General features: G+C 39.1%; 1 protein-coding gene across 2 annotated transcripts in view; it reads right to left on the reverse strand.

The window, feature by feature from the left end:
* GPC6 (glypican 6) overlaps window positions 1-14,987 on the reverse strand; it is a 1,055,520-nt gene that overhangs the window by 71,999 nt on the left and 968,534 nt on the right. The window contains exons 6-7 of one of the 2 annotated variants that reach the window (XM_037024936.2): window positions 11,319-11,462; window positions 7,169-7,198 (exon numbers count right to left, since the gene is read on the reverse strand). In XM_037024936.2, the coding sequence (XP_036880831.2) occupies window positions 7,169-7,198; window positions 11,319-11,462 (174 nt within the window). The remainder of the gene's footprint in view (window positions 1-7,168; window positions 7,199-11,318; window positions 11,463-14,987) is intronic. The other variant, XM_037024937.2, reaches the window with a different exon arrangement.

Below are 14,987 nucleotides of genomic sequence, written 5' to 3' on the forward strand. Positions count from 1 at the left end.
GTCCTCGGTGGTGATGTGAGGCCACGAGATGTGCAGAGCTCTCAGCGATGAGTTCCTCTTCTCCCCCTACTCCGTCATCCCTCTCAGTGATTTTCATCCATCATTCAGCAGCGCGCTTCCCAAATACTTTTGTAGAACTCGAATCCCTTATCTGCTTCCCAAATGTTTACCCTGGAACTTTCCACTGTCATCTTGCTATACGGCCATTATCTTAGAGAGAAGCTCCCTCGTTCACTTTATTTGACCCCAATGTAGAAGCCAGTGGTAGCTCGCTCTTGTTGTCTAGTCCTTGGCAACTAGTCCTAAGGGCACCGAGAAAAGCTTCTGTAGCCTTAGGTCTCAGATGCTCAGCCATGACGCCGATACAACTACCATCTCTAAAGACCCAGGGCTGGAGCAGAGGAGTTTACCTATGGGCTTTGTGTTAGAGACAAAAAATCCTGCTGAATCATTGAAATCTTTGCAATGAGATGCTCTTCTTGTTTATGATTAATAATAATAGCAGTCATGCACAATCTAGCAGAGACCCATGTGCTTCTCTGTGGGAGGGTCACGTTTAGGACAGAACAAATGTGAGGGAGGGTTGGAGGCTGGGAATTGGTGGTCACATCTTGTTCACAACTAAGTATCTCTGAATTTTAAAAAGTAGTGATGAATCACAGACCTGTACATAAAAGCATCATGCTTCAACTGAAATTTGGTAAGTAACTGTAACCATCTCTGGACTTTTCACTTATTACTATTAGGCACAAGGAATGTATTACAATAAAAAAATACATACACACACACACACACACACGGCCCTTCCTTGTCACACCATGATCAAACTTATCAAAAGTCAGCTTCTTCAAAAAACATTCCTAAAGATTCACTTCATGTCTTACACCCCAAAGTCATGGAGAAGGAAAACTTTTTGTTAATGAAAATACTTTTAAAGAGCTTTTCATTGTATTTATTTTGTCTAGAAGCCTTGACAAAAGACAGGATAGAGTTCCTTTTCCTTGAACCCTCACCATTAAAATCCTAATGAAATATTTCTTGTTCCTGGAAGACTGTTGTATAAAGGAGATTTGATTTTCCTGAGTAACTGGAAACATTTCTGTGTGGACATGTCAGACACTAAAGATAGCCTCTAGGTTTTTGGATTTTATGTGAGGAGATCAATTAAGGCAGTTTGCTGGCTCTCTGTTTTCTTCCCAGGGCTGAGCTAGCCGCTTCGTGTTTACCCCTTTTCTCTAGCACTCTAGGAGCTGCAAAGAGCCAGCAAAGGAAATGCTAGGCTTTTCAGGAGCAGAGATGAGTGTTCTTCACAAAAATGAATGCAGGCTGCTTTGGGGAGTTTTCTTAGGTCAAATCCCTTAGAATAAAACTTACAAAGTCATTGTTTTCCTGCCTCATTACACATAAATAATTTATGAATTTACATTGTAATTTTTCCCCCAGCTGAACCAGACCTCTGCAATTTTGCAAATAATTCCACGTGGAAGCCAAAGGCACAAACGTTCCTGAGACTTTCATTGCAATCGATAAATTTGCTGTCACTGTCAGCCTGTGCAATTTCCCTGATTAACCTGTGAAAAGTATTCTCCTTCATGAACGCTGTGCAGAAATAAACAGATACTGTAAAAGGAGATAAGGGCAGGTTCCAGAGCTCGAATTCTTGGTGATCTGAAATGATGATGTATGAAAGAAAGAGAGAGTGAGAACAATTTAATTTGCTCCAACTAGGCTGACCCAGAAAGGAGAAGAGCAGAAAAATTGCTTTGCCTAAATAAATATGACACCAAGTCAGACAGGTGCAGCACTCACACTATGCAACATCAAAGCCTCATTTAAAGCACATATAGTCTGGAATGGAAAAGACATTTAAATGCCAGTAATATACATCTTTGCTCATTCTGTTTTTCTGTTGCCATTTTTCTCCTACTTACTGGCAACAGTTTCTAAATCGTCTTTGAGATACTGTCTTAAGATTTGGGGTGGGACTGCCTTGCTGTGGTTGAATTATGATTGAATTCAAAGTTCAGGTAGGCAAAGCAGGTATCTGACCTAAAAATCAACCTGACGTAGAAAAAGACGCTGGTTTTCCAAGGCAATGTAGACATTCCCTTTATAGCTGGCACTTAGAATTCTCATAAAGTTCTAGCAAATTTTAAATGCAATCTTTACCAGTACATGGTTTGATTTGACTTATGGCTGGTTTTGTCTGTCATCTCCCAAGGTGTTGTGAGCTGTTTGATTATGTCCTAGTCATCTATACTTGGTTCATGTACGTGCACAATATTTGTTGAATGAATGATGGACTTTCTCTTCTTTTTCATGTAAGATTTGTCTTAGAGTTGGAGAGAATAATGAAATGGATTTTTATCAATTTATAAATCTTGTCTTGATCATATGTGCTTGTTGTTGATCATATTACTGTTCACTAACATGCTCACTTTTCTCTGTGTGAGACAGAGACACACACCATGCCTTCTTGACAGTATGCTTGATCATGTGACCTGCTTTGACCAATGAGTTGCAAATAGTGTGCTGTGCCCTTTAAGGTGGAGACTTTAAAAGCCACTGTTGTCATATTCTCTATTTCCCCAACCACTGTAACAGGCAGAATTCTAGATAATAGCTGCTCTGTCCCCCTAGCTCCTGGAGTGGGTTGATCATGTGTAGCTGACCTAGAGCCAACCCACAATGGACACTAGGCATGGACAAGAAATAAACGTATGTTTTTGTGAGCCATTCTGAGGGTAGTCTGTAGGTGCCGAATTGCCTAACCTGGCTCATCTAGATCGACAAAGTATTGGAAAACTTCTAAACATATTGCAGAAACCCAACCTGAAAAAATAAATATTTGTCAGCCAGCAATATGTTGGTGCTGTTTCAGCTGTTGAGTTCATTTATTCTCAACCTGTGTTTACTTTTTTTTTTTAATTGCCTAGCCAGTCTTTCAGGTGTAAGAACATACCCATGAAGTCAGTCTTTGACAATAATGTCCATGAATGACCTTGAGTAGTAAAATTATTGTGTGTTAGAGATATCTTTCCATCTTTAACATTTATGAAGGGAAGTCAATTTTCACTCAAACAGGTTTTTTTCATCTGGTTTTCTCTACAATGTTTATGCCTGAGGTTTATTGCTAGCAGTAAAGAGTGTCCAAGTATGTTATGGGAATAGCCAAATTCCCTGTGCTTTAAAATGTATTCCATAGGCTCCAGAGTCAGTTAAAAGCTGATTGATTATACAGCAAATACATCAAAACTGGTATTTCTGAAATATCCCATTTCTTCAGCTCTGTCTTTCATAAGTGTGAACATCACATTTGGGAGTTGTGCGCATATCTGACAGCTATGAGGAAAAACTACTGCAGATTTTCCATGATGAAGAAAAGGTTCTTTAAGCTGCTCAGTAAATAATTTAATAAAGGATCTGTGTCAACTGATGCCTCTTATGACCACATATTTTAACAGGCATGGTTTGAGCAGGTTAGGATGGCTTGTCTACTCAGCATAATCAATTCACCAAAAGAATTCTTCCATTGATGACTAAGGGACAAATGCTGTGAATGAGCATGTGGATGGAACTTCTCAGCTGACTGCTTCAGAACTGATGACAAAATTTCTGTTTAATATGTTCTAGATACGGGCAAAATGTTTTGACTCAAGAAGGGAAAATAAGCTATTGGATATGGCTTATATCAAAGATGCTTTCAGGTTGCATATTTGGTCAATGACGATGCATCTATTAACGTACCTTCCTTATATTCTTGGTTGGTGTGGTCTATCTTAGACTACAAAGTCAAATTCCTGTGTCCTGTATGCCAACAGCTTATGAGGCTTTATGCTAGATACTGTTACCTGGAGGAGACACAGTATGTCTAACCAGTTTGGTAAGCAATGTTTTCTTTGCAAACAGTAACTCTTGCCTTTTGGATGATGCTAACACTAACAGCATGCTGTGAGGTAGGTCATACATGGTAGTTAGTTTTACTAAGGGCTATGCAACAGAAAAAAACTCAGTAAGTACAGTGTTGGTTAACTGATACTATAGAAGCATCAGTTAGGGTTTAGGTGATGTCCAGGAATTCTGAAGGAAATTTTCATGTCTGAAGGGGGGAAATAAGCCTATTAACATACCATAAAATGGATATAGAATCTGTATAACCATATTTAGGGTCTGAAAGTGTAACATTTCATTTTTATGACATAGATCAGCAAAGGTCTTGCTTTAATGTTTCTAGAGACAAAGGACAGTACAACTCAGAGTTGAAATGGTTTTCTTGGCAAAATTACCCCCAAAGTAGTTTTGGACCACTTATACATAAACTAAGCTGTGCAGAAGTTTCGCCCCTTTAAAATGTGTGGTCTGACTTTCTTTCATTGAGAGTCCATATGATTCTATGAATGTGTCTTAGAGCAGTGGTGTGGAATGGACTTTGGCATCTCCCAGGGAGTTAAGCAGCCAGTCGGTGATTCCTTTTCTTTCTCCCTGTGGTTTAAACCCAAATGCAATTAAACAGAGCCTTGCCTGAGCTGAAGGAGAGGTCTGTGCTCATCCTATTTTCACTGTTCTTCCACATGCCTGCAAGAATAGCTTCTCAAGGATGTAAAAATAGTCCACTGTCCATGGGGTGTGAGCTGAAAATTCCACATAAGGAGCAGGCATTCCATCCAGGTTTACCACAGTGCAGGCCATTGAAGTAGATTTGTGCATCCTTCAAGTCCGTGGACTAAGCTGAATATCCTGGAGATAAGCCATCATTCTGTGTGTGTGTCTTATGATATCCCCACTTGGGCCTCATCAACCACAGCCTCCCGAAAGGAAAGAAGCCTGTGTCAGGCGGCTCTCCTCAGCTACCACATGCTGCTGATGTTGCCCAGAGAAGTGCAGAAACTGAGACTGAATAAGTTGGGTGGTTTGATTTTAATGTTTTGTATTTTCTCCCTGCTTTGAAAGCTCGCTGTATTCTGCTGCAGTTATTACCAAGGGTTCATTGAAAATGAAACTGGGGTGTCTCAGTGGGGTTTTGCAGCAAATAGATAAAGCTGGTCCAGGCAAGACTGGGCTGTTCACAATCTGAAGTGGATTGAGCAGTAGCCATTTGTTTAGCAGGGTGAATGGGGTATAATTTATTCAGCTGCAGCAGAGGCTGAAAGCCAGTTTGGCCTCGACCCATTTATCTTTAGAAAACTAATTAAAGGGGAGAATCTGGGTTTACTATTGTTACAGAGGTTTTACTTTTTCCTGCTTGGGTGAAGCAAATACAGAGTGTGTGCGTGTGTGTGTGTGTGTGTGTGTGTGTGTGTGTGTGTGTTGGGTGTGGAAGGTGGGAAACATCACTTTCACCTAAAGAAAGTGGCTGAAGCTCTAGATGATAAAGCAGTTTCTTAAACACAGCCTGACATCCTTTTGAAATGCAAAATAGTGGATTTAGCCGGATGCCGAATCCTTTGAGGTGACAATGAAATGCTATGGCAATTTAAAATGAACAACAGACAGTTTCCCACATCCTTAGAACCAAGACTTCCTAAATCACACCAAAATGGCCTCAAAGAGGCATGGAAGGACATTTTTACGGCCAGCATTTTACTCTGCAACTGGATTAACCATCAAGGCAGGAAATCAGGCCAGAAAGTGACTTTGTCCATTTTGTTTCAGAACAATAAAATAAAGTATGTATCCGATATTTTTCAGATACTTAAATCTATATATAATCATACCAACAATTCATATTTATCACCAGTAGCCAACCATTGAATTTTAGAGGTTGCACTGTAATTTTGGAAGAATCATATCCAATAACAGACTTTTTTTTTTTGCCTAGTTAAGGAAGATTTTAAGAGGCAAGCAGGGAAGCTCAGCAGACAGGGTGGGGTGGGTGATGATATTATGATTTACACTCCTTCTGGTATGTTCAGGAAAGTCATTCTTTTAGGGGAAAGCTACAAGGCTCAGGATAACCATCAGATAAGCAGATTGGACTGGCTTAACTGCCTTCAAATCGGGAGATACAAGGGGATGTGGGGAGGGCCAGGCACATGTTGTCTGAACTGGAGCTGCTCCAAGGATATCAGGTGGACAAACTAACAGAACCTGACTTGTCCCACCCAGGAAGTTTTCTCTTTTTTCCCACTTAGCATCAGGAGGCCTTAAGCTAGCTGTCTCCCCAGTTCCTTCCTCAAGACCTTCCCTCCAGAGTATTCCTGTTCCAGATATACCTGTTAACTTTCTTAGCTCATTCAAACTACCCTGGGCTCAGAGAGCTGGAATGATGAATGGGAATGCTACTCAGGGACAATTTCCTTTTAAACAAGTGAATCTTAAAGAAGGAATTTTAGACATAGTGTTGCCGCTGCCTGAATTTAAGGCCAGGCCGACACACAGCACCAGCTCGCCGTGGGTGTGCGGCATGGATACATGCGTGCCCCTCAGGCGAGAGTCAGCTTCTCTCCTGGGTTCATGATGCTCTGCAGGGTTCAGGTTGTTTTGATGGGGCCTTCCCAGCAGGGAATGGTATTATGAAAAGCAGATTAGACAATTTAACCGACTATTATGGTTAATACATAAAGCCAGGTAAGGTAACCTGGGCATGCTTGTCCTCAGCCCCAATACAAACCACTTTGTAGTAAGAAATATTCAGTACTTGCTACCTGAATGCTTTAAATTAAAGATAGCAGCAAATTTAAGTAGGAAAAAAAGAAGAGAAAACAGCAAACTTTTTCTGAACCCTAAATTCTCTATGTCCTGTCTCAGCTATTGGAAAAATTAGCTCCTTCTGCATGATACTTGACGTTGGCTTGTTGTCACTATTAGCAAGGGAGTCAGCACAAGAAGGAAAAAAACAGTATATCCTATCAGGGAAGAGCTAGTTTTTCAGGCCGACTACACTGAGCCTGAACATTGGAACAGAATTTAAATCAGCCACCAAAGGAGCTAGTATTGCATAAAGCTTAGCTTGGAAACTTTGCCATTGGGTAAGAATACCAAAGTGATTGTTAACTATAAATACCAAGCAGAGAGCAAGTTACTAAACCCGTCGGTCATGCGCAGTGTTCACTTTGCTCTCTAGACCATTTGGAAAGGGGAAGTGAGGTGGAATTTCGCAGGAACTCTCCAGAATGGCCATACAAAGACAAATGGGGATGAGAGGAAGAATAAGAAGATCAAAGCTTACACTATGTTGCATTGTCCTCCACACAATCCTCTGGGAAGCAAGAGGAAAAAAATTTAAAGGAAAAAGAAAGAGAGATTATTCTATACATTATAGCACAGCATAGGTATAACGTTTAGCTTAGTAGGCTGGCATTCCACCCTCCCAGCCCAAAACTCCCTCACAATGACCTCTAGAATATTTGAGAAGTCCGCACACAGTCAGCTATTAAATACTTACTGGAGATTCATTGGTCTAAATCATCACCAACTTGATGAGTTGACTTCCAAGCCTGGTTTTATTTTTATTTTTAAATCTACTTTTATTAAATATATTCCTCTAAGAGACACCATTTAAAGTAAATTTTTGCTTTAATGAATCAGCGGGAGTAAATAACAGACATTCCTGCCCAAGTGTGCCCAGGAACTACTTAGCATGTTGTACTTTTAATTTTCTGAGCCTTACAACTAATTGCCTTTTCCAGAGGATAATCTGAAATATCTCTGTGTGCTCAGATCTTAAAAATTGAGTTAGTTTGTGTTGATTTATTTTTATATTCTGTATTTCTGGTGAAGTTCCAATGAAACTTTCTTTTAAAGAAATCACAGTTTTATATAAAATTATTTAAGAGACTTCACAGAGCATAAACTTAAGAAAAAAGGAAGAGAACCAATCTTTTGCAAATAATCGCCTCTTGGAAAATGTGGTTGAAAATCAGTAACAGTGGGCTGGGACAGAGGGCTGCTAGGATGAGCAGTGATGACAGGGAGAAGTGTAGTCTGTTAACCAAATTAGTTAATGGCATTTGTATCTTCAACAAGTCTTGGCTGCTGGCAGGAAGGACTGTGATGTTCTCTGATGAGAGAGCTTTCCATCAGCAGCTAAATGTATACAAATATATTCATTCACTATTGGACAATAAAAATAATGTTAGGGTAGTATGTCTGAAAGCCACCGACTACCTGAACTGATTTTTATGCCTATATAGTTTTAGAGGAACAAAGGTTTTCTAGAAAAGAATTTACAAGTTTCTTAAAGATGTAAAAGAGGTTGAATGATAAAATGTATGTATTTTTAAGAGAGTTCTGTTTTGTTTTCAATTATTTTATATAAGTTTCAGCAGCAGTTTACCCAGCGTGGGGTCAGGAGCTTTCTTTCTAAAACAAACCCCGTAATTACCAGTTCACACAAAAAATAGCTTTATGGTCATTGATATAAGAACATTTACTAGCAGATCCCAAAGTTAATACCACAGGTAGAAATTTAAATGGTAGTAAGAAGTAGCTTTCTGAGAGCTGTGTAGTTATTTTCTCTTTTGCAGGAGGGCTGGGTAATTGGGATGTACTTATGATGCTGTCCTTTGAAGCATTTTCTCTGTTGAAACACTTAGCAATATTAAGGCATGTTTTTTCCAATTATCCTTCTTTTCTGGGGCACACCCTTCTTATAGATATTCAGGAAATCTCTTTTCAGGGGAAAATTAAAACAAGAGTAGGTAATGTAAGACTTGCTTATAAGTAGTCAAAATAGGCTGTAATAGCTAGCAGGCCCATCAAGGGAGTTCACCAATGCACATATCTTGAAGATGATCTTGTCTAACTATTGCAGAGTACAGTGTGTCCAGGGAACTGGTATACCTGTCCACTATTCGGAACTCTGTTGATCTCTCAAAGGGAAGAAAGCTTTGGGGGAACCGAGGGCTGCAAAGGGAGATTCTGATATTCTGCTGGGCCTAGCTCATGCAGATTCTGATGTGAGCCTGGGCGTAGCTTGGGTTTCTGGAGAGGAACCTTGTCTAGCTCCTTGTAATGTAGAAATAGTCCCTTGCTTTGAGAGGCAGGGAAAGTAACTCCAGATAGGTTTATAGCTGGCTGTGAATTCCAAATTACTAATTCTTACAATTTGGGAATTCAATTCAATAAAAAAGTAATAAAACCACTCTTCCCCAGGAGCCTGAAACTACACCTGTGAGAAAAAACATACTATGAGTGGTCAGAGAATATTTTAGAATAGAATTGACTTACTGATTTAAATTCTTATGCACTGAATCTGGTCCTTGTGCACAGAGTATGGTCCTTGGTCTTTACTCATGATCATATAATTAACCATTTACTAATTCCTTCAGAAAATAATTGTAAAAATATGCTTTGGGGGATGCATAAAATAGATAAACTTAAATCGGTTTGCTAATTGCTTACACTCTTCAAGATCTTTATATTTGGGACATTTTGAAGATCACCAATGAAGTTCCTTTAGAAAAGGTTCAAATTCCAATTTGCCTATCTGTCAGATTTTAGGTATCATGTGAAATTCTCAAATTATATATATATATAGGTCTTGCTAAATTATAAAAATACTGCTATCTTGAGAAAAACATTTTTCTTGCTCTGCTTTCCCTGTTTGTGTGTGTGTGTGTGTGGGTGTGTATTTCTCCTGAGAAAATGGTGCTTTATTTTCAAGGGAAAAAATTAATTAGTAGTCATAAATACCATTATATTGATTAAATTCAGCGCAATTTTAACTAAGTGTGTAATGTACCCCGATTGTTTTTAAGTTTTATTTTATTGTGCTAAGAACATGTAACATGAGATCTACCCTCCTAAAAGATTTTCCAGTGAACAAAACAGTACCTATAGGCACAATGTTTTACAATCAGTCTCTAGGATTTATTTGTGTTGTGTTATACCCTAGTCTTTAAGTAGAGCTCATGAAAATTCCAAAAAGCCTGAATTATTCTAGTAACTAAGCAAGAGCCAACTAAAATGAGAGGAAAGATACAGAAGAAAAGAGATGAGAGAGAGGAGATCAAATCCATACCACCTGTGCTCTGGTTAAAAAGGATTTTGACATATAAAGGGATTTGTAAAGTAAAAACCCAAACAATGGAATCTAATGAAACATCATTTCTTTAAAACAACTGGCTGCTTGTTTGGCAGACTCTGATCAGTTGTTTAAGAGAAAAAAAGGTGACTATTTTAAATTTCCTGAAGCTGTGAATAGATATTAGATATAACCAAGGTAGAGTGGGAGCAATTACCCAATGATTCCTTTTTCAAAACCTACGCTAAAGAGGGAATTTTATTTGCTAATAAACAGTAATAAATTTAAAACATAATTTAGTGGGTATCAGTTCCATTTACCCTTTCCCTTTGGCACTTCATGCCTAGGCCTTTATGTTGTAAATACACTTCATTTTTACAGAGAGAAATGTTGAGATATACTTACTTCAAGGCCATACTCAGCCAATTTAATCTTATGAGTTCTACACTGTAGAAGGGTATTAACTTAAATGATAAAGTACTTTATAACAGCGACTAATAAAAGTATTTTCATAATCAGAAACCCTTGAGATCTGAGTTTATATAACATAATCAGATGTTGTTCAAGTGTTTTATGACCTTAAGGTTTTTATCTGTTAATTTTACACCAAAATAATTGGCAAAGCAACATTAGCAGCACTAACAATTATAGGTATATAGATTGTTTATAGTACTATAAATTGCATTGGAAATAATCGGGCAGTATTTCTTTGGAATTATGAGCTTTTAATTTTTTATAGCAAGATTTGATTTTTAAAACATTAAAGGATTGTGAATACTATGTTTATGGTTGTATTCTCCAAGCAAATTGCTTTGCTGATATAGATACCATTTGGTTCCCAGACACAATTTAAATAGGTCCTAGAGTGACAGTTTCCAAGGATTCCAACTTTTTAAAGACACACAAAAGGAAAAAACGGTGGTAACATTAATTTGGGGTCTCTTGGCAAGGTCCTTCAAACAGAAAACTTCACATATAAGGAGAAGTCATCTAGAAAATTCCATCGTATCGTAATTGAATAAATAACCAAAGCAGATGAAGAAGATGAAATGTGCTATTATAATTATATCTCTGGAAGATATAGTAACTTAATCTTCACATTGCTATTTCAGAAGAAATATGAAGTTGAAAATCTGGCCACTGCATGAGTGGATTAATAATAAGACTTCTTAAATAATCTAACTCATGACCTAAAAGGACGATCTCATTACTTTTCAATATTCTAATTAAGACCCAAAGCAGAAATAAGAATGATAGGACTTCAGCAACCAACTTTTTCAGAATCCCATCACGTCTCTGTAGAATAACCTTGGTAACAGAAAGCACCCACAATCATCAATCTGGGGGAACTCACCAGCCGGTCCAAGCTCGTGCCTGCAGCCGTTGTAGGTCTCTCTTCAGGATTGTAAGGTCTGAACCGTGTATTAAAATTTTCAGGAGCCGAGCGGGCAGATCGGAGGGCGGGAGCAGGTTTGGGTTGGCCACATCCCTGAAAGACCTGGAAGAACCATCAAAAGGTTAAGAATGTTATACTTTGAGTTTCTTTTGAAGACCATGGCGTGGAAGTGTGAGATGCAAAGGCTTCCACATTTTTCATGAGACTCTTCTCTCCCATCAATTCTGATCTCTACATTTAAACAAAGACACATATTAAAATAACAGAAAGAATTACCTAGACAGATATGGAGGAACTGACACGATGCCCTGACTCTGATTTTCAATATATACAGTCATTTCTCTATATTCATGGATTCTGTATGTGTGAATTTTCCTACTTGCTAAAATTAATTCGTAACCTCCAAATCAATACTTAGGCGCTTCAGCAGACATGGGCAGAGAGGCGACACAGACAGCTGCCAGGCATGCGCGCTCCCAGCTGCAGGTGAGCAGGGGAGGATCCGCCCTCCCGCTGGCGCTCTCATGCTGAAAATGTTCTTTTGTGGCCTATATATTGTTTTCACATTTTTGTGCCTTTACTTGGCAATTTCCTTGTTCAAAGTGGCCCCCTAGTGCTGAGGTGCTGTCTAGTGGTCCTAAGCCCTAGAAGGCTGTGATGTGCCTTATGGAGAATATAAGTGTGTTTAGATAAACCTTATTCAGGCATGAAATGTAGTGCTGTTGCCCATGAGTTCCACAGTTAATGAGTCAACAATATTTTTAAAATAAGGTGTCTTTAAAGGAGAAATACCCAAAAAACAAAGTTATGCATTGGTTGGACAAAAATGTGACTGAAAGCTTACAGGAGCCTCACCCCATGTTTCCTTCGGAGCAGTGGTTTAGTATTTGCTAACTCAGTGTTTGCAGTGACTTTATAAACAAAACCACCACAAATAATGAGAATGTCTGTATTAAGAAAAGAAATTGTAATAGCTACTTTATAGGATGATTTCTGGATTAAATGAATTGTGTCCCAGAGATTTTTCATGTACGTGCATTTGGCATTCAATAAACATCTGTTTGGGATTATTGTTATCATGACAAATGTTTTTCATGTATAGCATGTAAGGCCCAAACCTTGGGTGACTCCCCTTTTAATAATGAAGACCTCCACTGGGAGAATTCTTCGAAAACACTCTTCCTGAGCAACCGTATGGAAATAGGACAAGCAAGTGTGGTGAGATTTATATAATGACAGTTTCCTTTAATTTTGTTGTTGACAGCTGTTCATGTCACAATTAAGGTTGCTGTGGGAAATCAAACATTTTATTGTAATGATCCTAGGGACCAAGCAGCCAGTTCTTTTCCACAGTGATTTCACTCAGGGTGGTGTTGGGACACTGTTTTTAGAAGCTTTGTACTCTCTGCTGGTTTTCAAGAGATAATGCCTTTCCTAGAATTACAGGATATATAATAACATTTTCAGGATGTTTCAGTGAAGTTTAACTTTCTATTTCTTCCAGTCCCACACAGGATTTGCTTCCAGCTCTTACAGACTTTTCTCCTGTAAAGTTTTTGGGACTATTTACGTCAGATAGTTCTTACCTTGCGTGTGTATGTTTAGAATGCATTCTGAACAGATGTTCACTTTCAGTTTTGTTACTTGATTCTGTACGTTAACCCTAAAATAAGTATGTTTCATCAGGCATATTATGGGATTCCACTGAAGTACACAACGAGCTCTCCAGTGCCATTCCCAATGACAAATTCCATCTTGAGACAATTCATTTAGTTTTACCATGACAGCTAATTTCTCTTTTGTTGCATTTAAAAGTTCTTCAACTCAGCATTTTGCAGAGCAGGGCACTTTGTCTTGGCCTTCTTTGAGATTGGTCTTAACACACTATTGATTATTTTCTCACACCATTTCTGAGGTGGATGGTGTAAACCAGTGTGATAAAGATAGTGGACCCTTTTCTCCTAGTGCCTAAATCACTTCCCTGTGGCAAGGTCGTTGCTGATGGAGGGCATTAACATTTCCAAAGCGCCAGGGTTCTGTTGAGTGTGCTATTTTGGACTGCTTGGAAAATGACAGCTGACTTTTAAAAAGTAGAAAGCCTAAGGCAAAACAATACTAAAGGCCTTGCTGAGATTTCTTGAAGCAGGCCCCTGAAAGAGTTAACAGACCATCTTAATTTGCCCTTTGAGAAAAACCTGGCTCACTGGTTTAAGTTAAATCAAAGGAACACGAAATGCCCTGAAAGAATATTAGTGATCCAGAGGAGATATTTCATCCTATCAGGAAGCCTTACCACTTGTTTAATTTTTTTTCCTTTGACAGTGTTAATTATAATAACAGAACATAGGTAAATCAATATAACCTGCAGCTTTTCGTTATTAATGTCAGGTTTGGATTTTGAAGACGGCTTCGGGGCAGAAATTGGGGCCTATGATCCAAAGTGAAGAAAACTCTCACTTTAACTATTATGGAAGCAATAAACACCTACCCCCCTAATCAGATGGACACCTACATAAGAGTCTATCACAATATGTCAAGATAGGAATCTTGAAGGTCTTTCAACACATTATACTCTTAGAAAAAGGGAATTCTCAGAAGAGAGACCTTTTGGGCTGGAAGTACCAATCAAGAGCCGTTTTTCAGAATTTTACAAAACCTAAAGGGAAAAGCTGCAAAGGGAACTGAGCATCAACTTGCTTGGGAATGATTACAACTCCCTGTGTGATTCTCATGCAGAGAATATATCTTAAAAACATTTATCCATCACATAACTTAGATGACTTACAAAGTGAGAATTAATAATTTCATTTTTAATATGTACAGTCTGTTAGCTGGACAACATATTTTTGAAACATGGGGTTCATGGAGTGGTTGACTGAAGGAATTCTGTGCAGAACATTTGGACCATCTGAGACTGCTTTCTGAGCTTGCTGCACGGTTAGACAGCTAGACGCAGCAGTACAGTTGGACTGAGTTCTGTGGCTCATGAGGCCCAGCACCACATTTCTACAGAGGCCTAATGAACCTTCTTCCTTATATTTGGAATAAGGGAGACAACAATGGGGAATAATGTGGGGAGAAGGGCCTTAGGTTACATGAGAGTAAGGTCAGGTTCTCCTCCAAGGAGTGGTCATGCCCGGAGATGTAGATTTGGATCATTGGTCCAAAGATGGTATTTAAAGCTCTGAAACAGGTTGCACTTACCAAGGGAAAGTGTGTAGATAGGTGGCAGATGGGGCTGGGGACAGCTCAGTGCCATGCCAACATCCTGAGGTCCTCCCTGAGCCCTGGTGCCCTCCTCTACCAGATGGGACTAATACTATCGCTGGCCATGCTGATAGACTGTGATGACAAGGTGCAACACATAAGGCAGGGTCACAGGAGCCAGGGCCTGGGAAGGTGGGCACTTGGCAGTAATTAGCTAACTGTGTCATTCTGCGATAGGTTCTTTATAGAAGTTTCATTTTCTCAGTAAGGAGATCTGAGGGGGAAAAGTGTCTGGGTTGCAGTTTCTTAAATGTTCTGCAAAATATTATTTCCGAGGGCTGTGAACAGCTTCACATAAGCAACAGAGTCCAGGAGTCAAAGTTAAGTTGGGTATCTGGGCAGGGCTTCGTCATGCTAATA

This window comes from Manis javanica, chromosome 9 (genome assembly GCF_040802235.1).
Source record: "Manis javanica isolate MJ-LG chromosome 9, MJ_LKY, whole genome shotgun sequence".
In the NCBI taxonomy this organism is placed as follows: domain Eukaryota; kingdom Metazoa; phylum Chordata; class Mammalia; order Pholidota; family Manidae; genus Manis; species Manis javanica.